This window comes from Phasianus colchicus, chromosome 7 (genome assembly GCF_987193195.1).
Source record: "Phasianus colchicus chromosome 7, bPhaCol1.hap1.1, whole genome shotgun sequence".
Lineage (NCBI taxonomy): Eukaryota > Metazoa > Chordata > Aves > Galliformes > Phasianidae > Phasianus > Phasianus colchicus.
In genome coordinates this window covers 32204522-32229301 of record NC_143442.1, presented here as the reverse complement: position 1 = coordinate 32229301, position 24780 = coordinate 32204522, and the positions used below count along the sequence as shown (strand labels likewise).

Below are 24780 nucleotides of genomic sequence, written 5' to 3'. Positions count from 1 at the left end.
TACCCTTCCTTTTCTCTACACAGAGCTCAGGAGGAAATGTGGAGGTATAGAATGACCCAAGCTCTAACATCATGGATGATGTAGCAACCACAACAGTTTCTTAGCCTTGTACACCCACATGCTTTTTGTTCACACTGGGACAACTATCTTCCCCTCCCATCTGTCTTCCGGAACATTCAAGAAACCCTTTCAGTAATGAGAGCTTTGCTCCATCCAGTAGCCACATACTTTCTTCATCTTCCTCATCTGTACGGCTCAGTGTGTCCTGAGAGGCCTGCTGGGAAGGCTCGCTGTCCTGCTCCCAGACTGTGCCAGTGCCAGTGTTGGAACGGGACATGGTGGCCAAACTCAGGCGGTAAGCGGAGGTGGAGGTGCCCACAGTGCTCACAGATGTCTTCCCTTGGTATGCTGCAAAAGTGAGAAAACCAAACCTAAGTCAGAGGTGGGACTGGAAATCAACAAACAACCATGCACTCATGTCACATTGGACACCTGGCTCTGCTCCCACCAGTGCAACAGTGGCTGAGCCAGAGGTAAAGCAGACACAGCTGCCCTGGCTCACATCATCTCTCCCAAATCTCTACTATGGTGTGTTTGTTTTTCTCTTATGCAGTCTGTTTTTCTCCTTCAACCTTACTGACATATTTTCTGGATCAGCTTCGACATTTAGGAACGAGGCAGCTTACTACCAAGGAAAAAAAAAAGCTGGAGGCATTTTCTTTTAAATTTCTTTTCCTTTCTTTAGAACAAAGCACGTAAAATCTATTGCTGTCTGTAAGCAGTGGCTGCCATCTCGTGGCAGGAAGGGTAACTGTTACAAAAGCGTCCCCTTGTGGAAAGAGAGAGATGGAGAGATGCGTCCTTATGCTGTGAGCTCACAGGTAACAGTAGAGAAAATCAAAGCAAGATGAAGAGTAGAGCAGAGGAGACAGAACTGCTGCTGAACAATGGATATATGTTTCTACATGAGCTGCTCCAGATGTACGGAGATGAAAATGAGGTCTTGCTGTGTTGCGTGATGGGGCTGTGCAGGCCAGCTGTGATGGAGAGACACCTGCTGAGAAATGGTCTTATTGGAAAAAAAATGGGCACAAAGTGCCTTTCACAGCTGCCCTGCACTTTGAGTGGCTGTCCAATGGCAAGGCTGGGCTGGGCATGGGGCCTAATTGAGGGAAAAGCTGCCAGGATGCAAGTGGATTATCTCACCCTCCTCCTAGACAGTGGGCAGATCTGCCACAATTTAATTTTTGGGTGAACCACCTGGATAGACTGGGCTGTCCTCTCCTTACCAGATCCACTGTGCACTGCCTCCTTCAGGATCTTCAACTCATTGTTGAACTCTGCAATGAGGGAGCTCTTGCAGAGAGGTCGTGGTATGAACCGTCTCTCCAGCTGGTCAGCAATGTGTTGTCTTGCAGTCAGCTCCTCATGGTTCTCAGCCGGTTGGGCCAGCAGCTAAGGCATGAACAACACGGTGACATATTAGCATTGGAGGGGAATGATGCCCAGGGAACTGGGTCTGGTCTCCAGACAAGCCTGCAGTCAGCAAACTGTCTGCTTTGCTGGCACGAGGTTTTGACTGCAGCTATGAGAAGTTTCCACCTGTCTTTCAGGGACAACCTTGTATCTGACTGAACGGACACAAAATCTCACTTAATAATGGTACATGGAGATCAGGGCTTCCTTATGATAAGATCTACCCTCAGATTTTACAGAGCTACAGCCTGCAATATGACTTATTCTGTCCAAATGGTGAGAGAGAGAGGCGGCTAAATAAGGTGAGTGCCACGTGCCAGTCTACCTGGTAAGCAGAGAAGAGCTGTGATTAGCTTAAGCCCTGGCTGCCTTAGCCCAGCAGCTGTCTCTTCTTCCACATGAGCCCCATCAGAACCATCAAAGCAGAATGCAAAGCAGAACGGTGCTTCCTGGCTGTTCGCTGCATTGCCCAACTCTTTTCAGAAAAGCATTTTCAGAAAATTTCTACCAGCCATGCCTGGGCTCAGAGCATCCATGCTACTTTTGAGCATCTATCGCAAAACTATGTCTATCACATGTCTACCGCATGAAAACCCTCTTGGTCAAGCCCACTAGTACTAAGTCTAGCTGTCCTCTCTATGGCTTCTTGGATCAGAGCTCCTGTATGATTGGCATACTCTTTGTTGCAGTCTAGCAAAAAGCTTTGTGATTTAGTTTCAAAGGGTTCATGTGCTTACTAACACATCAATACTTCTGAAAAGTCACTCCCCATACATGAACATCCAATTCTCCCCGGCACGCCGTTACCTCAGTTCTCAGCAGGGTAATAAGGGGTATCTTGCCTTCAGGGAGTGATCTAGCAGGAGCTAAAGCACCTGTTACCTTGCACTGGATGAAGGGCCGAAGGAGCACAAAGATAGGAATCCGTGTTCGCACGATAAAGTCGAGGAAGTCCCACAGGGCCAGCCCTCCCACCTTCCTCAGCGCCATCTCTTTGACTTGCAGGCTCAACCAGTACCACTGGCTGTCCAGTTGGCGTTCAAAGCAAACAAGGATCACCTTCAAGGCTACAGGAAAACACACAACAGCAAAGGGCAATCAGAGATGTTATCGGTGTCCATTACAATTACTGAGGGAAAAAAGGGGAAGGCCACAAAGGGCACAAACCAACACAAGCATGCACGCACACACACATGTGAAACTGCACACCTACACACCTTAGAATTACAAGTGTCTTTTCTGTCTGCAAACACTTCAGTGTAGAGGAATAACTTTGTTAGAATAAAGGGCCTACAGATCAGGACTGGCAGGCCCACTTCCAGTTTTACCAACAGGAAATTTTCCTACTTCACACCCAAGTTCCTCTTTGTTTTCTTGCTCCAGTTTTCTCTCTCCCTCCCTGCAGAGTTCTTCTAACGTAATTAGTTTATCTTCCTGGAACCCAGGTATTGTGAAAGCAACTCAGGAAGGGAACACAGCCTTGGCTGATCAGAAAACCTCAAAAATCTCCATCAAGCACAACCATGTGAAGGGCCACCCTCAGAGCACAATAACCTCCAGGTTATTTACAGGGTAATGAAAAGAATCTTTTTAGCAGTGCAGCTGTTTGAGCCACAGCCAAACTATAATCTAAACAACAACAAAAAAAAAAACAGTTCAGTAAGCCAAGGGCCATAATTCACAAGAGCACTGCATTACAATTAGGGGATGAAGAGAGGAGATGAGGCTCAGAACAATATTCTTTATTAAAGAGGACTGTGACCAACACCTCAGAAGAAACAAGGAATCTATCCCTTGGAACAAAGAGCAGGCCTGGTAATGGCCAACTGTACTATCTTTCTTGATGGGATTGCCAAGGCATCACACATCAGTATGCACATTTTCTGGGACAGGGAGCTAAATCAGGGATGAATTGCCAGTTTTTCCATCAATGGCACCCCATACCTCAGATACAGGTTAACAAAGACCAAAGTACGTCTTTGGGTAAGAGTTCTCACAAAACCAGACACTGAAGCTGTGCAGAAGGAGGGCTTCCCATATAGTTCTGATAACCTATACTGCAGCTGAAGCTCCGTTTCCATTATTATTTCTTTCCTTTCACCTGAGGGTCACGTGTGAAGAAAACGTAGTATTCCCTTCCAGCAGCATATAGCGAGCAGGGGGAATATCAGTCAACAAGGACTGTGTGCACAGGGCCAGCAGGCAGGCAGACTGCATCACATTTTACCCCAGCTAACCTCAGGACAGTGAAACTGTGACACAAGGGGATGGCAGGCAGGCTGACTTGCCTTTTGTGGCTATATCATGTCAGTATGAAAACTGGGTGGCATCTATCTGTGCTGCAGTCTCCCCCATCTGCAGTGCAGACACCGCTCACGTTACAGTATTTCCCAGAGTTACTTCTGGCTTCACACTCTGGCATGGACCCCTATTTCAGGGCAAGATCTAAAGCAGCTCTAAAAGCTTAATTAGCTCCTGCCTGAGATGGTTTTCTTTGGTGTTCCTACAGTTTTGAATGCTCCATTTTATCTCTGTCTTTTCCCAGCTGTGAGCAGAAGCCATCACTCACCCAGGTAGGCAGCCTGGCTGGTGGACTCTGCAAGCCCTTCCCGCCGCAGGTCCTTCCCTGCATCCCCTGGGGTGGAACAGTGAGCAGGGGAGCTCTCCAGCATAAAGTTCTTGCTGCGGGATGTGCTGATGATGCGAGGTGGCAGAAGGATATTGATAACAGTCTGGAGCAGCAGTAGGACCTCAGGCTGCTCCAGCCAGGGGCTATCTGAGATGCATTGGAAGGGGAAAGAGAGAGAGAGAAACATCAGGCTACATCTCAAGGATGTCCAAAGATCCAGACCCTGTTCCGTTCCAAAATGTGAGGCAATCTCAATTGTCCCCTAAGCCACAACTCCGTCCCCCACACCTTGTTATGCTGTTTCTCCTCCTGCAAGCAAAGGCAAAGTTTATTTAACAGCAACACCAATACGCACACAGAGTTACACAGCACAACTAAATGTCCCATTCAGTGGTCTGATGATCTCATTTTCTTTTTTTTATTTCCCCCTTCCCTTTCTTCTTTGCTTTTCTTTGGGAATTTACCAGTGATCACCCTCTATAGAAGAAAGCAAGGAGCAGGACTTGTGCCAGACAAGTGGCATGGACTGGGCAATCCACAGGGGCAGGCAATTTCTGTGACCTCTGCTCCCCTTTGGCTTTTGCTACAACAGCTTTGTCTTGCCTTGCACTCCGGTTTCATAAAGGGAGCATGTCTGTGAAAGACCTGACCCAAGAACCACGGCACAGCTGAAACAAAGAGGAGAAACAACTTCCCCCTGTGGAACTCTTTCCAGTCTCAGACCCAAAGGGCACTTAGCTGACACACTGTAAGTGACAGGAAAAAAAAAAAAAAGAAAACAAACAAAAAAAAGAAAACAAATCCAAAAGTTAAAAAAAAAAAAAAAAATCAACAGAGAGCAGGGAAAGTGCAAACATCAGTTGTCAGAAAAAGGGAGAAAAACTCCTTTTGTTAAATTAGTCAGACCTTTGCTTCCAGATCCTACTGTGAGCACAAATGGAATCAGTAGGTTTAAAAGCATTCCTTCCCTTCTTTCCTGATTGGTGAATGGGGAGACGACATGGCTTAGGGGGAAATCTTCTTTCAAAGCCTGTGCAGTAATAATAAGAAAGGATTAAACGATTTCATCAGCAGATAACTCACACAAGTTACTGTAGGGAATGGCGGTCCCCCAGGCACCCTGTTTACACAGCACAACACAGGCACTGATGACCCGATTGAATTAGAAGCCCTGACACCACTTAGGAGTAAAAGGATTTCACAGAATAGCCTAAGTGTCACCTGCTCTTGTCATAACCAAGAGGTAAGAAGCTCAGATTCCTTACCCACAGATATTAACAATATCAGAGGCATACCACAGGAGTTGGCTGGGTGTTAGTTCCAAACTCTGTACTGCTGCAAATGGGACCAAAATTTGACCCTGATTATGGGGAATAACAAAAAATGAACAGAGGAAACAGCACAAATGATATATCTAAATATTTTGCTGTTTGAACGTGGAGGTTACTCCCAAACACATTGCTTGTTCTGCCTCACTTTGCACTGCTCTACCACCTTTCCTAACGTAAAGAATGAACTCCTGAAAAATAAGCAAAATGCACATTTACTGAAGCCTAATATGAAAGATTCTTCATATTCTTTACAGGAGGTAACACAAATGACTGCTAGTAGAACCTATGCTCATTTACATTTACAACTTCCCAGTTGCTATAGTCCTAGCTGTGAAATGCAACTGAACTTTGCAACCCCTCAAATTTACAGATCTGGGCTGAGAAATTCCAGAAAATGCTTTCTGGTGGGACGTGAAGTATTTCTGTTTCATAACCTACTGGAAGTGTTAGGAAAACAGCTTCTCCCGTGTTTTCCTGCTGTTTGGTTTTCATTCCACTTAAAACCCATTAAAAGACGGAGTGAACAGGGAGGAGAAGATAATAAAAATGAAAACTCCCAATATGGTTTTAAAATGACTATTCTGGTATCTGTTTTTAAAAAAAGATAAAAGATTTCAGAGAAGTTGAGAGTGGCCATTTTTTGCTTCTGATTAACGAACCATTACCTCAGAGCCGGAAGAAATCTGTGCTCTGTGTGAGCTGGTATCAAAAAGTCCAAAAGTGCCTCGTGCTCTAAGAGACAGCACTATGTTTTCATCCCTCTAACCCTTCCCAAGCAGCCCCACTTCTCAGAAATAGCTGCTGAAGTATCCAACTGGATGTATCAATGCATATTTAAAAATGCAAGTTGGAGCTAAATTATGAAAAATTTGACCCTTCATTCTGTTGCTGCCACTGTCTCCACTCTATCTGATCTCATGCCAATGAGGAGGGAGAAAGAGATATGAGGGCAGAAAGATTCTGTAATACTTGTAGCACTGTCATGAGAAAGGAATAGTGATGAATTTCTCCAAAAGTACAGGATGGGTTCGTTATTCTGTACAAGGATGTTATTGAATCAGCAGCTGAAAAGCCTAAGTTGCCCTGCCTCTTTGAGCTGGCACATTGTGACCAGCTCTTACCTCTCAGTTACGCACATGCACCCAACAAGAAAGGAGATTGGTTGCATGGACGTGACCCAGGCACATTCCCCCATGGCAGAAGACTTATGCTAGCTTCTTAGATACTGCAGAGAATCCTAATATGCTTGTCAGAGCTTTAAACAGCATCAATCAGCCGAACTCCCTGGACATGAATTGGCAGTGTTAAGCTGATGGATGCTTGCTGTGGAGCTGGCCCCAGCAGGTCAATTCTGAGCTCAGTGCAAATGATGGGAGAATCTACATGTTGCTTCTCTTTGATTTTTGGTGTATGTTCCACAGTTTTTGCCCAGCTTTTGCAGAAACAAAACAGAGCACCGATGAGTTGGTGTCTCAACCAGAAGCTAAAACACGCCTAGCCACAGGCCAGGGCAGACACACCTGTATCTGCAATGCTACAAGCCGGACAACAGCTGTGCTGAAGGGCAGAGGTGGCGAGAGATAAGGGCTGAGATGAAGAAGGGGTAATCCGTCAGCCACACTGGAGGGTCCTACCACTCCCATCACCTGCAATACAAACAGAGCACATCACCACAACTGACTGCTTACAGTTTAATCCATGCCATATCCTCCAACATCAGTGAAATGGAGGGGCCTTCCATTCGAGCACTGGGTTGGGGTGGCTCTAGGAGAACCAGCCATCCACAGTGGTCCTTGTGGGAGATGGGGCCAGTGAAGAGGAGTTCTAGCAGGGAAAGGGAGAGGGGAAGAGGGAACCAGCAAGGGTGGGAGGAGTGCACAGGTAGCTTGGTACATTTACAAATGTACCCAGTACCAGCTCTGAATGACCAGCACTGGACTGGTGGAACAGTTTGAGTTGGAGGATACGTCATGTAACAACTGTAACAAATTAAATATGTCACCAAAGCAAAAAGTCTGCATTGAAACTGGATCTTTTTCCCTTCTCTTGCTGATCTACTGGAAAAAAAATGTCCTAAGTCTGACCCAAGACGGGTTTTGTACAATGTTCAGATTCCCCTCAAACAGACACTATTCTTATGGATTCTAAGTATGATTCACCTCACTTGACACAAGACTTCTAAAGTTGGCACTTGCATGTGACTCGGTTGTCTGCAACCCTATGAAATATCAGCACAAGAAAACAACAGTTCAAGGGAAGAGTTATTTGAATCGTTTTGGATATTTTCCTCATAAAAATTAAATCACAGGTCTGCATCTGCCTGTTTCTCTCCATGACTAGATAAATGTAGATGACAGAAACAGGCAGAAGCCAGTTTTCCAAATTTGGCTTAGGGAGAAAGGTAGTAACCAGTTTTCTTCCTGAAAACCAAAGGGCAATTTAGAATGGGAGAGCCCTTTCTTTTTGTCACTATGGATTATCACTGAGGTATTTTCCCATCTTCCCAGCTAATCTCTTTTTGGCTTTGTGATGTAATTGGTCTGCACATGAATATTAGTATGTAGTAAGGGGTGCTCCCATAGCAGCCGTAGTTCTGACAACTAATGGTAAGATCCTCTTAACATGAAGAATACATCTTTTCCTGGTACCTCTCTCTGACATTCCCAGCCAGCTGAATGTAAGCTCTATGACTGCAGTTTAGCACTGCAGATCTTTCTGCTTTTTTTAGAGCACTGGCTCATTCCTAATGCAGGCTCTTTAGAGAGCTTGCTGTTGTGATTCACTCCGTATTGCCTGCTTATCAAACTATAAGTCCATTCTAAATTTGTATTCTAGCTAACTCTGTAGCAGCTTCCCTGTGAAACCACTTTGATTAGCCTGAGAGTCCAGATTTGCAGTGCCTCTGATTAGCCACCTCTGTGTGAACAAGGAAGAAGTCTCATGGACTCTGACAGCTTGAACTTCCATGTCCTTGCAGTTAGGAGTGCTGCAGAGGCTTGAAGGACAGGAGCCTTCATAAACACCGATATTGCATTTTAACTAGTGATAACTGTTCTTAAATCTTCTCAGAGAGGTTTTCTGATACTGCTAGATAAAGTTCCAACATCTGTATTCTCAGAAGAAAATGTTATTAAATCCAACAACAACAATACTAGTGCCACCTTTCCCCCTTTATCTGTATTTTTTCCACATGAAATGTGAGCATGTGCATTTCTACAAATAGCTGGAATTACACTGAAATCAAATGGAGACTTTCCCACTGTAACAGCTGCAGAAAATACAATCTATTACTGAATGACTAAACAGGCTCTGTCTCTATCACCTCTCTGTTGTAACACACTTATGAGCAAAATGTCTACTGAGAGTGGGATCTGAACATTGTACCATGCAAACCTGTACTAGATCAAGCCAGGGACATTGCAAATAGTGAAGTGAACCCACCCACGTAAATCCTTCTAACTAGCCAGACACCTGATGGCCTCTGACAGAGCCATCAGGGTCCTTCCCCACTGGAGACGGTAGGTATCTCCAGGATCAGCCCCTCCCCACCTCTACCAGGTGTGTGCAGTCTCCACCACCCCACTCTCCAACTTGCAGCCCTCAACTCTCAGCTCAATCTGGCAAAGGTGGATCTTCAAAGTGGTGCGTGGGAAGCAACGGAAAGAAATCACTTGACCACTGCTACTGGTCACTGTATCTCCCCATGCACCACTTCAAAAATGAACCTTGCTATCTCTAGTGTCACTTGCGAAGTCCCCTTGCGAGGGATAAAGGGGACAGGTAAAATGACAGGAATGGGAATGAACTCTCATCTTCGGTGCAGAGAAGACAACAGCAGACTGAGGTTTAGCAAAAGGTTCACAGGGTTGCCGCTTGGCTACTCACCAGATTGACACACACATTGATCAGAGACCTAAGGTGAGGCAGGAAGGATATGATTGGCTGCCTCTGAAGTGTCAAACAAACCCCTTCAATCAAATTGCTGGCAGGCTCCCACTCAACCTGGCGCCTGCAATACAATAGTAGGTGCTGTTAGCCGCTGGCCTCCTGCCCCCCACCAGACGCTCGCAAACATGGTGACCGACACACAGTGATGCCCACAGAGGAAACGTTTCAGACAGCAACGATGCCCGAGATGAGCACAAAGTGCACGACAGAGAGAAGGTTTTATCCACGCAGCTCAGGAAAGCACAGAGCACACTGAGTGTCTGAGAGACCAAAATGTAGCAGAGATGTCTGCATTAGCAACAAAAAAAGCCCTGACAACAACAACAGTAGATAGGCTGTGATTCACTTCTCCCTATGACCGGGAATGAAAGAGATTCAGCAGACAGCTGTCTCAGGTGTGCCTGTGTGAGGGAAGATTTCTGCTGGGACTCTCAGTCCCAACTGAGAGCGATTTCTCCATCTCTTGGCTTTTGGATGTTCAATAAACCTTGTGCATATCCTCTGTAAACTACTCTGCTATCCAGTCTGAGTTGCCCAGCAGTGAAGACTTCACTGTCCTCACTCCATGTAGGACAACTTACCAGCACCCAAGTCGTTCATTTCAGGAATCCTTCCCTGACAATTCGATTTTCTTCAAAATAGCTTTTAGGACTCGTGACAGATCTGAATGGAGTCCCTCCAAACCATAAGCAGATACATCAGAAATAACAACAAAGCGGTTCCCACCTTTCATCTCAGGGCCAGACTCTTCAGAGGTGGAGCAGTTCTGAAGCCAGTATCTAACTGAGTACTTACTGGAACGGAAGGACAAGGCTTGAATAACTTGTTTGCCCAAGAATGAGCAATACCCTTGTCAAGTTTGCTCAGACTTCCTACAGATGAAAGTAAGATGAAGTGTTTGCTGTCTAAATTCTAAAGTATGCAAATATACACCTAATTTTTCAGCAACTACTGTTCCTAACCCTACTGTAGAACAGTAGTTTGTCTTCATACATGTTCTTACAGTACTCCCATCAGACTATGGCTTTGGAGCAGGGTGCCCACGGGAGACAGTATGCAAGAATCTGGTGTAAATATCCTAATTGAAGGCTTCTAGGGTCTGCCATCCAGCAACATGTGATTTCTTTTCCCTCTCCAAGAGGCTTCCTGTTTAAATGATGCTTAATAATACTTAAATGTAGTTACGCATCTGGTCAAGTGGCTTTGCTGTCTCTGTCCCTGTGCATATGGAATAACAGTTTCATCTAAGCACAGGTTCAAGAACAGATGAAGGGAATATGAGGGGAATTTTAATTTATAAGCATTCATTTCACTTAGACAAAAGGAATGTTACTCAAGAACAAGGAAGATCCTTAAGCTGCCTTTTGAAGCAGAAGAAAGTATAGGGAAGAACATAAAGAAATGGCAAGAAGCAGTCAAGGCCTATTGAAGAATCAAACCATCAGAAAGGAGAAGCATCAATATTTCCACCTCTAAATTTCCCACAAGGGCAGCAGTTGCTAAAACAAGATAGGCCAAAGGGAAGTGATATGTAGTGATGCCAGAAAGAAGAAAGAAGAAATCACCCTCTTATTATTTGCTCCATCTTAATTGTGTACACATGATTCCCACAAGGACCTGAAGTTTTGTGTCTAAATTCCAGATTCTGATGTTCTCTAATGTAATTTGGTTTCCCAGTTCATATTGCTAACAAAATGACTGATGGAAGCAGTTGAGGACATTTGTCCACAAGGTTAACTGAGACCAAGAGCTCTTTTCACTAAAATCATTGGAAAATCTGCATGGTTGAGAGATTTTACATTACCCAGACTGCATTTATATCACTGCCTACGAGGTGGAAATGTTCAATTTTGAATACTTCTTGAACTCAGCAAGGCCTGTACCACAACACTACTTCATGAAGCACCGGGTTTTCACAAGTCACTGACTAGACTCAATTGCTGCAGTTCTGCTCCCTTTATGAAGGCTCACTGAGAAGCTGCTGCATAGCTCCAGACTACTTTTATCTTTACAGAGAATATAACAGCATTTTTGTGAGAAGGTATTCTTGAAATACTCTTGCTAGAGTTCAGTTAACTTTTCATTAAAGAAAAAAAAAATAATCCCCTAAACTCACAGCTAAAATAAATAGATGGCAGACGGTACAAATCTGATGATGTATTTTGGAGAAAGAGAACATAAGATTTCTGTAAGTACTCTCTGTAGCTCTTGATAACCACAAGTTTCTTTTCTTTTTATCAGAAGCCACAACAAAAACGTCAACATAAATGCACACTTACAGAGGAAAAACTCTTCATTTTTTAATATAATGTAAAGGTTCACAGCAATACAACAGTTTCAGTTAGATGACATACCCACACTTCAAGGCTTGCAACATCAGAAATGGACCCCAGAGGGTTTCCATTATACCAGCTTACCTCAGAGTAGGCATCTTGTGAATTTTATTGAACATACGATCCAATCTCTTTAAGATGAGGATAAGGGCAGGTCTCACCGCCTCAGCTGTCCAGTCAGTGATGGGTAACATCTCCATGATGTAGCGCCGGAGACCTCGACTCTCCATCGTCTGCGTGTCATAAGGTGCCAATTTCAGCAGGGAATGTGCAATTTCTGCCAATCTAAAACCAGAGCTTGTTACAAGAGAAATCTAATGCTCTACAACTTGCATTTCTTCACACGTGCCAATGATAAAGATAAACGATTGCTAACCTAGTAAAAAGAAATAAATTGTCTAAAGAGTATGTAGGCCTATGTATTTTTATGGTGATATTAAATACACTGAAGGAATATATCAAGAACCACTTACATTGATAAAAACAAAGTAATTGAGCTGTTAGTAACATTAAAATACTGAAATTGGTTTTGTGCTTATTTTTCTTCATCACCACACTTCAAGAGGCTCCACTGTGGAACTTTCAGGTATTAATTTTTAAAAATGAAGCGGCATCCCCTAGGTTTACATAACATGTGCTTTGTATGATTACTCCCTGCAGCTTTGATTTTTTTCTCTTAACATTCCCACAGATTGTGTTGTTCTTATTCCTGCTAACCCTCCCAGATGGCCTTGCTAATGGCACTTTCTGTAGACTGTGAAATGCCACGGCAACATTTAACTTCCACTTGCAGTTGGACAAGTAGCTACTGAAATACTTGCCTTTGTCTACCAGAAACCCTCAAGTAATAAAGCCATATTACTTGTAATTACTAATAAAAGAGGTAGAAAAATGCATGTTCCTTGAACTGTCACTAGATTTTGTAGTGGACAATTATGGGATAAATCCTACTTATATTGTGGGGTTTCTTCTGAAATGCCTTCAACTAATGGAACATATTCCCCTTGTCTTTAAAATCCACCTAGCAAAATCAAAGGCAATGAGTTTGTTAAATTAAACAAACTTGTGCTACTATGGATAAATCTGTTTTCTTAAACGCTACAAAATTCAAATCATATAATCATGTTTCTTTCCAGTAAATTAATATTAATAGTATGTAATGGTATATTCAATTTTCTTATGCATCATGAATTGTAAGATCCATCTCATTCAACTTGAGATGCCACTCTCAATTAGTATTCTGGCTCTGTTCAGGAAGAAATAAGCAACCTGGGAAATGCTGATCTTTCTGAAGTACTGAGATAAACAGCCCTTTTCATTGGGTCCAAAAAGATCTTTATGATTTCTTCATACTAAATATTTTACTTTTAAATGGCTAAAGTTGGGTGAGATGAACCCTGTCTGAAGTGAATAGCCTATTATTTGGTTTTCTGAAGACTCTGAGATGGCATCTGACAGCCTTCAATGACTATAGCTGTCACATCATGTTCTGGTAAATCTGCTGTCTGGTTAGAAAAGATTGTTTCCTTCAGCAGCTAAATCCTGTTAGTCATTTAACTGACACTTAGAAAATGAATTTATGTAAGAAAATGGATTATGTTCCTTTTATTTAGGAACTATGATAAAGCAATTCTTGTTCCACCACAATAAGGCAGTCATTTCCAGCACTTTCCAGGAGACATGAGAGAATCAGAGCACAAATTGTCATCATCTGCAAATCAAACCCTTAGCTTTACTGCTGTAACCTTTGACCTTGAAAGAACTTGCCTCTTGCAAACAATGCAGCTACTAATGTGTTCTGTAACTGTTTTACTGAAATTTCCTGTTAAGAAAGTATCCTTCCAGAAAATACACCAATAGCACCTTCTGTACAAGTTCATTTAAGTTTGTGAAACTCATCTTTTAAGAGAGGGACACAAAATTGTTAAAGAGCAATTAAGCCTGATCTATGTTGATTATGAAAAAAATACAGAAATGAAGTTCCTACATTTCTGTTAACTAGCAAATACTTCCAAGTAGTACTCTTAGTACGCTCAGAGTGTTAGATGCAAATGTAAGAGTAGGATAGTAATGTAATATGGAAAAAAACCAATCAAACCCTTTACAATATGAAACAAAGAAAATTCATTCATCGGATGTGTATTTGGCAGTATTTGACACTGAAAAACATCCAGATCCATCAGATTTTCAGTTTGTTTGCAGGTAAGTACTACACAGGAATGACATGCATTTGCAGTACCAGATATCTCCTGTTTAAAATTACCCTCTAAATTACTAAGTATTTGTCAGAGGAAGGAAAGCAATGTTCAGTTAATATGCAAATACACAAACCAACCAAAGGAATACCTCCCTCCCAGCTCCCCCGCAAATTTGGGCATTTGCTAAACAAGACCTAAATTAATACAAAACATAGATCTCTAACTATGACAGAATCTTTTAGATAAGGGTCTTTGTCATTTGTTTTCAGAGCATGAATGTAAAAGGCAGGAATGTTTTTTCAAGGGTTTCCTTGGTCTGGAGGGACAAAGGAACAAGGAACAAAACTGGTTCCGTGCACTGCTAGCATTTGACTCCCTTCAGCTTGCTTCACAAGGCTTTTCTGGTGAAAAAGGTATAAAGATCAGGCAACGGAACTTCCCCTGAAGATGACTGAACTATCAACAGAATCAGGTCCACTCCCTCTTGTCTCACTGCCTTTTTTTTTTTCCCCCCTTTAGTACCTGGACAAAACTTCTCAGTAGCAAATTACCCCTGTTTTATGGTTACCATGAACAGCAAGCACATAGTTAGCACAGAATGAGGTCCAAACTATTAGAAGCCTTCACTCAGCTCCTTCTAGGCCACTGTGCCACAAAACAATCTACAGTGAGCACCCAACCAGCCTTCTGGGCTCACTGCTGTACCTTTAAAAAAATTTTGTGCTACTGCTTTACCACACAATGAGGTGGTGGTTCTGCAAATGCCTTCTGACCTATCCTCCCCCATATTCCAGGCATTTACGCCAAATGGTGCAGAGATCATTTTCCTCTTCTCTATATTTGTTGGCAGAATATTTTGGTGCACAGTGTCCCAGGAGAAGATAAAAGCTCCACTCAGCCAGATAGGCAACTTCCTCATCCCTTATGCTAGAGAGGCAGCCTTATCTACTCTGCTTCTCATCATAACTTATTCTGATGTATCAGATGGGCCTCCACTTTTGTTTCATCCACTGGAGATGGGGAACTAAACAAGACCAAAGGAGAGCTTATGAGCCCTTTTTACATGCAAGCAGCATCAGGTACAATCTAAAGAACATCCAAGGCATGCATGGTTCAGAAAGCAACATGCAAGCCTACACTAACAGACAGTGATTCAGTCATCTTGCTATTGTGAAAAGTTAAGAGCTAAAAGAAGTGAATTGCCTTGAAATGAACAAGTAAAAGCAGAAAGCCTGTGGAATACCTCATATGTGACTTCACATCCAGCAGTTCCAGAGAGGTGACTCTGGGCTCTCCAGCCAGGTTCTGCAAAATCTTCAGCCTTGGACCACAGTGCTTGTAAAACTCAGTGCAGATATTCAGCAGTGACTCCCGTGGTCTCCTGAACTCCTCTCTAGCAATTCGTTCATCCAGTTCCTCTCGGGGAAGACCTTGGCCCTCCTCCAGTAAATGAAGGTTTTCCCTGGAAGATACAAAATGAAAAAAAAAAGTGTTGCATGCAAAAGAACAGGTATAAATTCTAAAACCTCCCCAGTTTGTTTTGCAGCAGATGCTTTCACCTGCAATTGAAAATAAAAAATAGTTGCACCTGGAACTAAAAAAAAAAAAAAAAGAAAAGAAAATTACCATCTGCAAAGACTTTTTAAGAATGAGAAAAATGAACTATCCTTTGCTATCTTCTTTTGAAAAAGGTTGCCTGTCACAGCAACAGTGGGTGGGACCCAGTGAACCTGGAAAGTGCTGTAGAATAGTAGAACAGTTCCTCACGTCAGAGAAGGCTGAGTGAAGATTTTACTGTACCTGATAAAGTGTAGTTTGGCTCCCTGTTCTGGGTACCTGGGAAAACAGAAACAGTGCAGTTGTAAAACAGCAGCTTAGGAGTGCCTCAACTGTGCCTTGCTGCAAGGGGCTGACAATGTTCTAGCCATTCCCCATGGACAGGGTGGTAACTGATCACTGGAACCATGACTGCACATGGTTAGTGACGACAGTAAATAGCCTTTACCTCCCATCTGGCAGCAAAAAAAAAGATTATCATAGTTACTGCCTTCATTATAAAAGGAAAAAAATAAGGTTTTCAGGCAATTTCTCTTCATAATTTTCACTCCTGTGTTTGTTCTCTCATGAAGCCAGAGCTCATTCTGTGGAAAGAGTACTTCAGAGTTTTGTTTTGTTGTCATTTTCTCTTGCTACTTTTGTTGAGAAAGCACTAACAAACCCTGCACCTCTAGGCTAACATGACCAAGTCTGGAGCAGCAACCATTCTATCATTGTGAGACTCCTGCTGTTGCTAGCAGATGTCTGTTGCAATGACAGCAGAAGAAAAAAGGGCAGGAAAACTAGAGCAGCTCAGAAATGTTTTTGGATCTGAGACTGAATGCTTGATAATGATAAATATCTGGAAATTTAACCAGTATGTTCAAGTCACACAGCATCAGGAGTCTCTACTTTGACTGTCAGCAGATATATATTAACTGCTTTCCAAAGTCAGTATACAAAATAATATAAATAAGGCACTATGTTCCATTACACCACTACAAGCAGGAACATTCATATCCTGGATTGAAATGCAAATCAGTGTTGGATGCACTGCTGATACTCCAAGCCTGCACGAAACAGTCTTAAAGAGCAACAAATTGATTCCAGGAGTTACCATGTGTACACTTCACATCTATAAGGTGATTATAACCCTTCGATGATTCATATAGAAAGAGATGTCTATCTCCCTTCAGTACAAAAGAAGACAGGAAACAACTTGGAAAGCATGACTTGCCAAAAATATATTCCTGATTTATAGTCCAGTACAGCCCATGGTACTTTACTGGCCTATTGACTGTGCACACACCCATAATCTGTTGTTATCAATAAAAGAGAATTTAAGAAGGAATACTCTGCTCTGAAAGAACAGTAACAAGATGTTTCAAGCCCTTGTTCTATGGCGGTATAAAATTGACCAGTGGCCTTGTTCTCACAGTAGCCTAATCTGAATGGAGCTGAATGGAGTAGCCAATATGAAAGGAGCACTATTACAGTCTGCTGGCATCTCCTTCCTTATTCCCTTTCTCTGTGCAAAGTTTTTTGTCTTGTTATATTCTTATAAAGAAAGACAAAAATATTTCCAGTCATTCTTCCCTTTTTCTCATATTCTCTGCCATCTTCTCTTTTGCTAGATGTAGCCCCCAATAAAACAAAAAAAACGAACAAACAACCCCTCTCCCCCCCCCAAAAAAAGCCAAAATGGAGGCAAAAGTGATATAAAGAGACCACAGGAAAGGAAAAAAAGGCAAAATAAATGGATGAAAAGAAAACTAGAGGAGGTGCTAATTTCTGTGAGTCTCAACAGACATACAGTTTGAGGTTTTATTGCTGCTCAGTCACTCAGAACAAGGCCAGAAGGATCAAATCTTTCTGCTACCCAAATGGCCTCTGTCCATTGGCTCTTTGACAGTGGACTTGAAAGGATGAAAAGCAGTGAACTGAAAGACATCGTTGATTTGTAACTGTACTGCTAGAGTGCAAAGAGGAAAACAAAAAAAAGTTATTAAGGATGAATGTCTTCTGTTTTGATATTCTGGTCTTCTATTTTGTTACATGGTTTTAAACAAGAATTTACAGTGTTGAAGATTATGGTTATTGTCAGAAATTCAGTTCTGGGCTGTGCTCTTTTTATCTGACTGCTTTCTCACACAATATCTAGAGCGTCTCCTTGGACAACTGAGGAAGCACTCAGCGCGGACATTATCTCACTCCAAAAAACCCAGAAAAGCTGCTCAGAAGACATGAAAAAAAGATAAATCCGCTGACTTACCTGGTGTTCACACCTGCTGACATGGTGTGGTTAGCTGCTGTAGTCCCTTTATGGCCTTGGTCGCATCGACTCATCTGTGGGGCTGTCATAGGCCTAGCAAAGGGAAGGTGAGTAACACGCTAAAAACTGTATCTAATAGTGCACTGAAATTCTGCTTGTGGTCTAGTGAAACCTAGCATTAACTTTACCAGGTCTAAACCTCAACCATTATACAAATGGTTGTATACTAACTCAAATATTGTGAGCTCTTGTTCACTCCTTCTCCCCAGACTGATGAGCAAAAACATTCTAGGACCTGTGAAGTATGAGTTACCTGGTGAGAACTTCGACACTGTATAAGAGGGCCTGCAAAGAGGTGGCAAGTGCAGCCATAGCAGCAATCTCCTCACGAGCTGCTGTCACAGTCTCCACTTGAGAGGTTTGTTGCTTCAGTTTCTGCAAGTAACAGGGAACCAACGCTTCCAAGACCATCAGCATCTGGAGGCTGAAAAAATAACAATTACTTGGTCTGTTATAAACTGTCAAACCTGAAACTCTCATCAGGTGTAGGCTTCAGATTCTTCCTGAAGACCCCTGGACCTTCCATTGGTCTGTAAATTCATTGCTTCTCATTAGGTAATCAGCTTTGGGGCAAAGAAACTCTCCTATGAGGGACTTCAGGAAAAAATGAAACAATAATAGAAAATGTTTGAAGTCTCAGGTATCCTCTGAATAAGTCATCCATTTGCGGATGTTCATTTTTCCTTCCAAAAACTCCTTTCTTCTCTGGTTTCTTCTTACACGCTATCCTTTTTGCTTTTCCATCTCTCTGCATCTTCCTGTTCTTTCCAGCTGCCTGTTTTTGCCCTCAGATACCTCTATGGCAACAGTAACCTTAAGAACAAAATGGCCCCCATCTGGGAATACAGCCTACTTGTTGCTGCTTGGCCTGCCACCCAGCTCAGCTTTGCTTCCAGTAGCTGGCTAGAATTGGAGCTGGTGCCCTAGGAAATGCATCAGCGAGCAAAAGCTTGGCCTCACAGAGAAGCATAGTGCTTGTGTTGCATTTCTATGTCCTCTGTTTTGATTCCTCATGCCATATGCAACTTTTAGGCCTTTTCTGAGACTGCACAGAACAAAAAAACCAGACCAGCACCTTCTGAATGACTCAGGAGCATAGGCCACCACTGTCACACATAGTTTGATGGCTTCACTGATCGAAAAGGTCAAGTCCTCATTCCCATAGCAGAAGTCTGAGGGAATAAAACAATGAGAAAATTAGCACACAGACATAACGAATATGAAAAGAACTAGCACACTCCTTTCTTTCCCCCATTTTCCATTGCTTGTTTCTCATGTTTACACTCCCTAATAAGCTCATGACTTTTGACAAAAATAAGCCTGTAAGATACAATGGTCCTGAATTCCTACTTGTACCAACATCCAAGAGCACAGTAAGTGAGAAACAATTCTTAGTAGGTCAAATCACTGCTGAGCATAAAGGCCTACAGTTGCTACTGCAGTCATGTTTCAAACATTACCCACCACAAGCAAATTCTTAAGCTTATATATGACAAAGACACATGTCAGCTTTAGAAAATTTTTTATCCTTTATCTGCTTTTTCCTAGATGTTTCCACCATACTAAAAATGACATTGATGCACCACTGATGACAGCATCATAAAATTCCAGGATAAAACAAAGCTTTATTACTAAGACTAGTTGATCAAAATCAGCTTTATTTAAGGAATGTGCAAATAGGAAAAAAAGTCAAAGATCCTTATAAAAATCAGACAGAATTATTTCCCTGCAGAACACACAGCAGACAAATTCTTAAATGCTGCATTATATGGCTGACTGCCAAAAGAGTCAGTGTCTTGAATACATCACACAGCCATATATATTCTGCTTTGTAATCAGGACAACTGACTGTCTGAATGGCATCCATCAGTTACTAGTCATAGTCTGCCCACAGGAGAGGATGTTTTAGTTTCCTGTCAGCATGGAACAGAGGAGAGGATGACACTGATCTTGCCAGCATGATATAGTTTATTAGCCACCTTTATGCTTCATCCACACATGATAAAATTAAAAATGCCAGGGGCTAGTTTCAGACAAATAGGCTCAATGCAGAAAAAGGAGCTTTGGAATAAAATAAATGAAAAATTCCTTTCCTGCAGAAAACATCTAGTGTATAGTGGTAATAAAGTCATCCTTAAAAGATTCATGAGGCATAAGAAACAGATATTACTCCACTCAGGGAGTAGAAAAAGAAGGAAAAGAAAAAGAAAATAAGCTGCATCAGATACATGTTTGATCAATAAACAGCAATAAAGAATTACTGAATAAAGGATTCTTTGTTGTTACCTAATGACTTGAGAGGCTTTTCTGCTCTCACCAGCTCTAAGATGTCCAAAATGTCTGGAGTATCTCCCTCTAAGGACTGCAGCAGGTCAAACAGGCACTGAGCTGACACTCCTTTGCTGGTTCCGTTGTTCGTAGCATCCTGTTTCAATGACACATGGCTGATTTTCTGAGGGCCTGTGTGCATCCTAACAATCTTTACAGGAAGTACTGGCAACCCTTTTTGTTATTTTGTTTGTTTGTTTGTTTGTTTTTTGACAAAGAGCCCACATGGAGTTCAGGAGCTTACTGCTCTAAAGCAATAAGCCTTGCCTGATTCAACAGATTGATGCTATAGTGGAAACAATGTGAACACTGCACACAGCTTTACTTGCCATAAAAAGCAGGTCTTTGCTGCTCTACTAAGAAGGACTGTGTGTGCTTATAGTGTATGTGTAGTTAGATTTAACACTTTAAATTACAATTCCATTAATAATTTTTAAAATGTTAAAAATTGATTAGTGAGGACTTCAAAAAATGGCTAATCCCGTCTTAGAGCTCATATGTACTAAAACTTGGCAACAAGCTTTCTGTTCATATTACTGCATTCTAAGAAAACATCTGTTTAAAGAGTTGCAAATCATTATTGTCCTTTTATAACACATATTTTTTTTAATAACACATATATATTTTTATACACAGATATTTAAAGTGAAACTATATTTACTACCCTAGACACCCGTGGCTCATTATCTCAATATGCTGCTCAATCAACTGATGAACAGAAGTGAGAAGGAATAAGATCAGGAAATGGTTCTGTATAGCACGAACTGCAGTAAGTATGCATTCAATCTGAACGGTGCTGTTGCTCCAGCTGTTTTCTCTTTCTGATCTCTGATGGAAGGCTGGCTGCACACACAGACTTCCCCACACCAAGCCTAAGGGATGGTTTCTACTCACAGGGAACTCCAGCAGAGGGGCGACACTTGCAAACAGCTGCAGAATGAAGGGCTTGCGATGCAGAACATAGAACTGGCGGCATGCAAACTCTATGGCTTGGCGTAACTGTGGGTTGCTTTCATAGTCAGCATATACCTAAGCAAACATAAAATGACACGGAAGTACTACATTACTCCAGTGGAAGGGTTCTTCAACTCCTAACCTCACACTGCATCAACTACAGCCTGATACAAGTCAAGAGTGTTGCTGCAGAAACAGAATTATTCCATGTATCTTTCACAAGATACAGTGCTCTATAATCAACTCCAGAATGGCATATGATATGTTTCCTTTTTCTTTTTTATCCTTCAACAGAAACACATTTGATTCATACTTAGCTTCAGAGCTAGAACGAGTCCAATATTCTGTCCTGCAGAAGTGCTACTAAATCAGCTGTCTTCCATTCTATACATTCACAAAGCTGATTATTCCTAATCAAGAACCTACAACAGTCCAGCTTGATCAACATTATCTGTTGGTTCTTTTTCTTTTTCCATATTCAGTCTGCATCTCCAGTTTGCCAAAACAATTTGAACTCCTCAACTATCATTCAAGACACTGACAGTTCTGCCCACTTTAAAGACATTTCAAGCTTTTTAGAGTGGCACTTCCTTCAGAGCTGGCCACTGAACATGATTCCAAAGAAGTGGGATTTATCTCTCAGAGAGAGATATATATATATATATATATATATATATATATATATATAGCATAAATTGCTAGGAACAGTTTGACTGTGCTTCCCTCTTTTGCCCATTTCAATCGCCTGTCCGCACATCTCTGCTACTACAAATATTTGGGAGGTTTGGAGCAGAGACAGTCAGAATTTTCTTGAGGTTTGCCAGATATAATGCTGAAATTTTATGGTAATGCAAAATTCACATTACAGCACATGTTTCTTGGAGGTTTCTAAAAATGTTTGTGTTAGACCTCTGCAGAAATGTACTCTGTTACTGGGCTAGTAGGCTGAAGTATATCCCCATTTTTAGCACAACCACAAGCCTCTAGCATGCTTATTACCATGGCCTATTACACTTGAAAGATTTTATTTACTTGAAAAAAGGGAAATGGCTAACAATATATTAATTCCACCAAGAAAAGTGGAAGAGCCTGCAGGCACCTCCGGTGGAAATAACAATTCCTTGTACCTTCTTTTGGATAAATGCAACAGCTCTAACAGAGCTGTGACAACGTAAGGAAATTTTAAAGTTTATTCATTAACAGTCAGTTCTATAACGAAGTGCTCACTCTGTAAGTCTTCCCTTGTATTTTTCATGGAAATAGCTCACCTGCAACATGCTGGGGAGCACCCACTGGTACCCACTGAGGGAGAAGAGGTGGTTAAAGTGCACAGCTGTGTTGATGACTGTAGCAGCATACTGTCTCAACAAGGCACTGTCTTCAGGGTGCAGGATCAGGGCACCATTGAAGACATTCAAGAACAGCATGATCTCATCCCCCCAGGGGAACTCGCTAGGCATGCCAAGGAACATCTCTTCCAGCAGCTTAATCCACAAGCTTTTTTGAAGAGTGTCAAGACCAAAGAGCTCTTTTCCAGCTGTGGGGGAGAAAAGGCAAGAGCAATCAACTCTATCTACGATGGCCAGCCTCACAACACTCACACAAGCTAAGGGTTTTTCCAGAGAATCCTCCCACAAACATGACCCTAGTTCTGCCTTTTTGAAATGAGTTAATCCATTCTGCACTTCTGCAAGTGCCTACAGGGCTTGAACCAATCTCAGCTGAAAACAAGACACATGAAGACTGATTAATGATTATCACACAGCTCATTAAACTTGCTTCCCATAGTTGGAAATTCTCTTCTTTAAATGTGAAAGAAGATCTGAGCTGAATCTTAATCTTTTAGGTGTACCAGACATTACAGGATAATGATGCGTATTTACAATAATGCTTCTGAAAGCAAGTGTCTTTAGGGTCTGTTACAGAACAGGTCAGCACTTATCACTCTGAAACTGTGGTCTTTCTAATTCTCAAGTCAGCCTGGAAACCCTACTTTCACAGCAAAGTTCCTAAAGAGAGATCTGCCTTTATATCTCTGCTGCAGAATTTGCCCAATCTTCATTTAATGTACATTGCTTTCACAATGTGGACTTTGAGCTCTGTGAGGTCTCTCACAATTTTTCTGATGTTTCAGTTTGAAGACACAGACCCAATGACAAGATGCTACTGTGGAGCATGCTGGCAAATAAAGCTCTAGAGTCAAGATTCAGAGAAATCAGGGCAATGACTTCCATGAGAGTCACAGAAAAACTTAGGCTAGATGAGACAGACAGAGATTCCTTTCTCAGGCAAGGTGAACTTCAAAACTAATGGGTGTTCTTGAAACTGAAGAAGTTCAGGTTCCTTCACCTCTCCTCATACGACAAGTCCCCCGGCTCCCTAACTGCCACCGGGGGCCCTCCCCTAGACTCACTCTAGTCTGTGGAAAAACTTCTGTGTTCTGGTGAGTACACAGCTGGACACAGTTCCAGCCGTAACCTCATGAATAATTTTAATACATGATTATATTCCTGTTTATGTTCAAAGAAAGTACCTTTGTCTGGAGGCGTTTAAGGGCAGCAAAGCCCTTTCCACTGTTATGCTTATACCAACAGCTATGTATCATTTTCTCTAGGAGAAGATTTATGAGTTTCCAGCTACAAGCCTGTTTCTATGGCAAATGAAGTGCCTCACATAAACCTTCTGAGCCGTACACAACCACCAAAGAAAGCCATCAAAAAGCCATACCTTGGGGATCACTGAAGAGTGAGAACTCAGCATCAATGGCATTTCGGGGAAATGAAGGCAAGCGGAGGAGGTCTTCCTGAAGCATTGATACGTGTGACTGCTTGTGGGCAGTAGGGATTTTCTGTGTCAATGATATGAGGAACAACACCCGCCCCACCTCTTCTAGTTTGCGAGTGAACACCTGAGAAAGAGACAAGAACCAGAATCAATCTAATAAAAAAACTCTTGTATATATGTATATACACTTTTCTAGGTTAGCTTGCACAGCCTTCTCTGATGGGAGAGAAGTAGCAGTCATGGTTGACAGGAATTTGATGAAATTCGAAGTGCAAGTACTGTGCCCTTCTGCAGAATTTGTATGACCAGTGTTTTTTAGTTCCATTCAGCACAGAAGGACTGAGTTTGTAAACAGGTTTTAACTCTTTCCATTCCAGTGTTGTAGAGGACCACGTGTGGCTGTCAAACACTGCAAATTTGCAATGCAGCCTTTTGTAGATCAGTGTAAATGTAAATTTTGCCTGTGTGAGTCCCAAGGTGAACAGAGGCAAAACAACTCCAAACTGAAAGCCATACAGTTGCACTTATTCTCTGCAAGGTCTTACAGAATAGGCAACATTATGATGGGACAACTGTTTTCCTTCTGGATTGAGGCTGGAACTTGTCTGGCTATTGCAAGTGTATGTAGGGTTCCAAAAGAAAAGTAATCATAAAACAAAGCAGATCAAATTCTCAGCTACTATAAACCAGAGAAGTCCTGCCAACTTTGATGATGAATTCTGGTTTACACCAGCTGAGAAACAGAGTTCCGTTCTACCAGCCTCTTTTGAACTTCTGAGGGGTAGGACTAATCAGGCAGCTATTTTATTTTGATTCTAATAGCAACCATAAGGCAGAGCTGTGCTCAGCAGTAGAAGCAACTGTCTTTGGAAGCAGTTTCAAGACAGCTTTCAGCTTCTGGGTTGAAGCCAAAATTTAGAGCACATGGCTT

The 24780-nt window shown here is 42.1% G+C and overlaps 1 protein-coding gene across 6 annotated transcripts in view; it reads right to left on the bottom strand.

The window, feature by feature from the left end:
• UNC80 (unc-80 subunit of NALCN channel complex) overlaps window positions 1-24780 on the bottom strand; it is a 121539-nt gene that overhangs the window by 15745 nt on the left and 81014 nt on the right. For all 6 annotated transcript variants that reach the window (XM_090144416.1, XM_090144419.1, XM_090144420.1 and 3 more), the window contains 17 exons: window positions 23793-23973; window positions 22334-22602; window positions 21006-21140; window positions 20070-20208; window positions 18859-18955; window positions 18037-18207; window positions 17724-17816; window positions 15716-15751; window positions 15159-15377; window positions 11802-12002; window positions 9322-9445; window positions 6957-7082; window positions 5012-5135; window positions 4046-4252; window positions 2359-2543; window positions 1290-1455; window positions 229-408 (listed from right to left, as the gene is read on the bottom strand). In XM_090144416.1, the coding sequence (XP_090000542.1) occupies window positions 229-408; window positions 1290-1455; window positions 2359-2543; window positions 4046-4252; window positions 5012-5135; window positions 6957-7082; window positions 9322-9445; window positions 11802-12002; window positions 15159-15377; window positions 15716-15751; window positions 17724-17816; window positions 18037-18207; window positions 18859-18955; window positions 20070-20208; window positions 21006-21140; window positions 22334-22602; window positions 23793-23973 (2653 nt within the window). The remainder of the gene's footprint in view (window positions 1-228; window positions 409-1289; window positions 1456-2358; window positions 2544-4045; window positions 4253-5011; window positions 5136-6956; window positions 7083-9321; window positions 9446-11801; window positions 12003-15158; window positions 15378-15715; window positions 15752-17723; window positions 17817-18036; window positions 18208-18858; window positions 18956-20069; window positions 20209-21005; window positions 21141-22333; window positions 22603-23792; window positions 23974-24780) is intronic.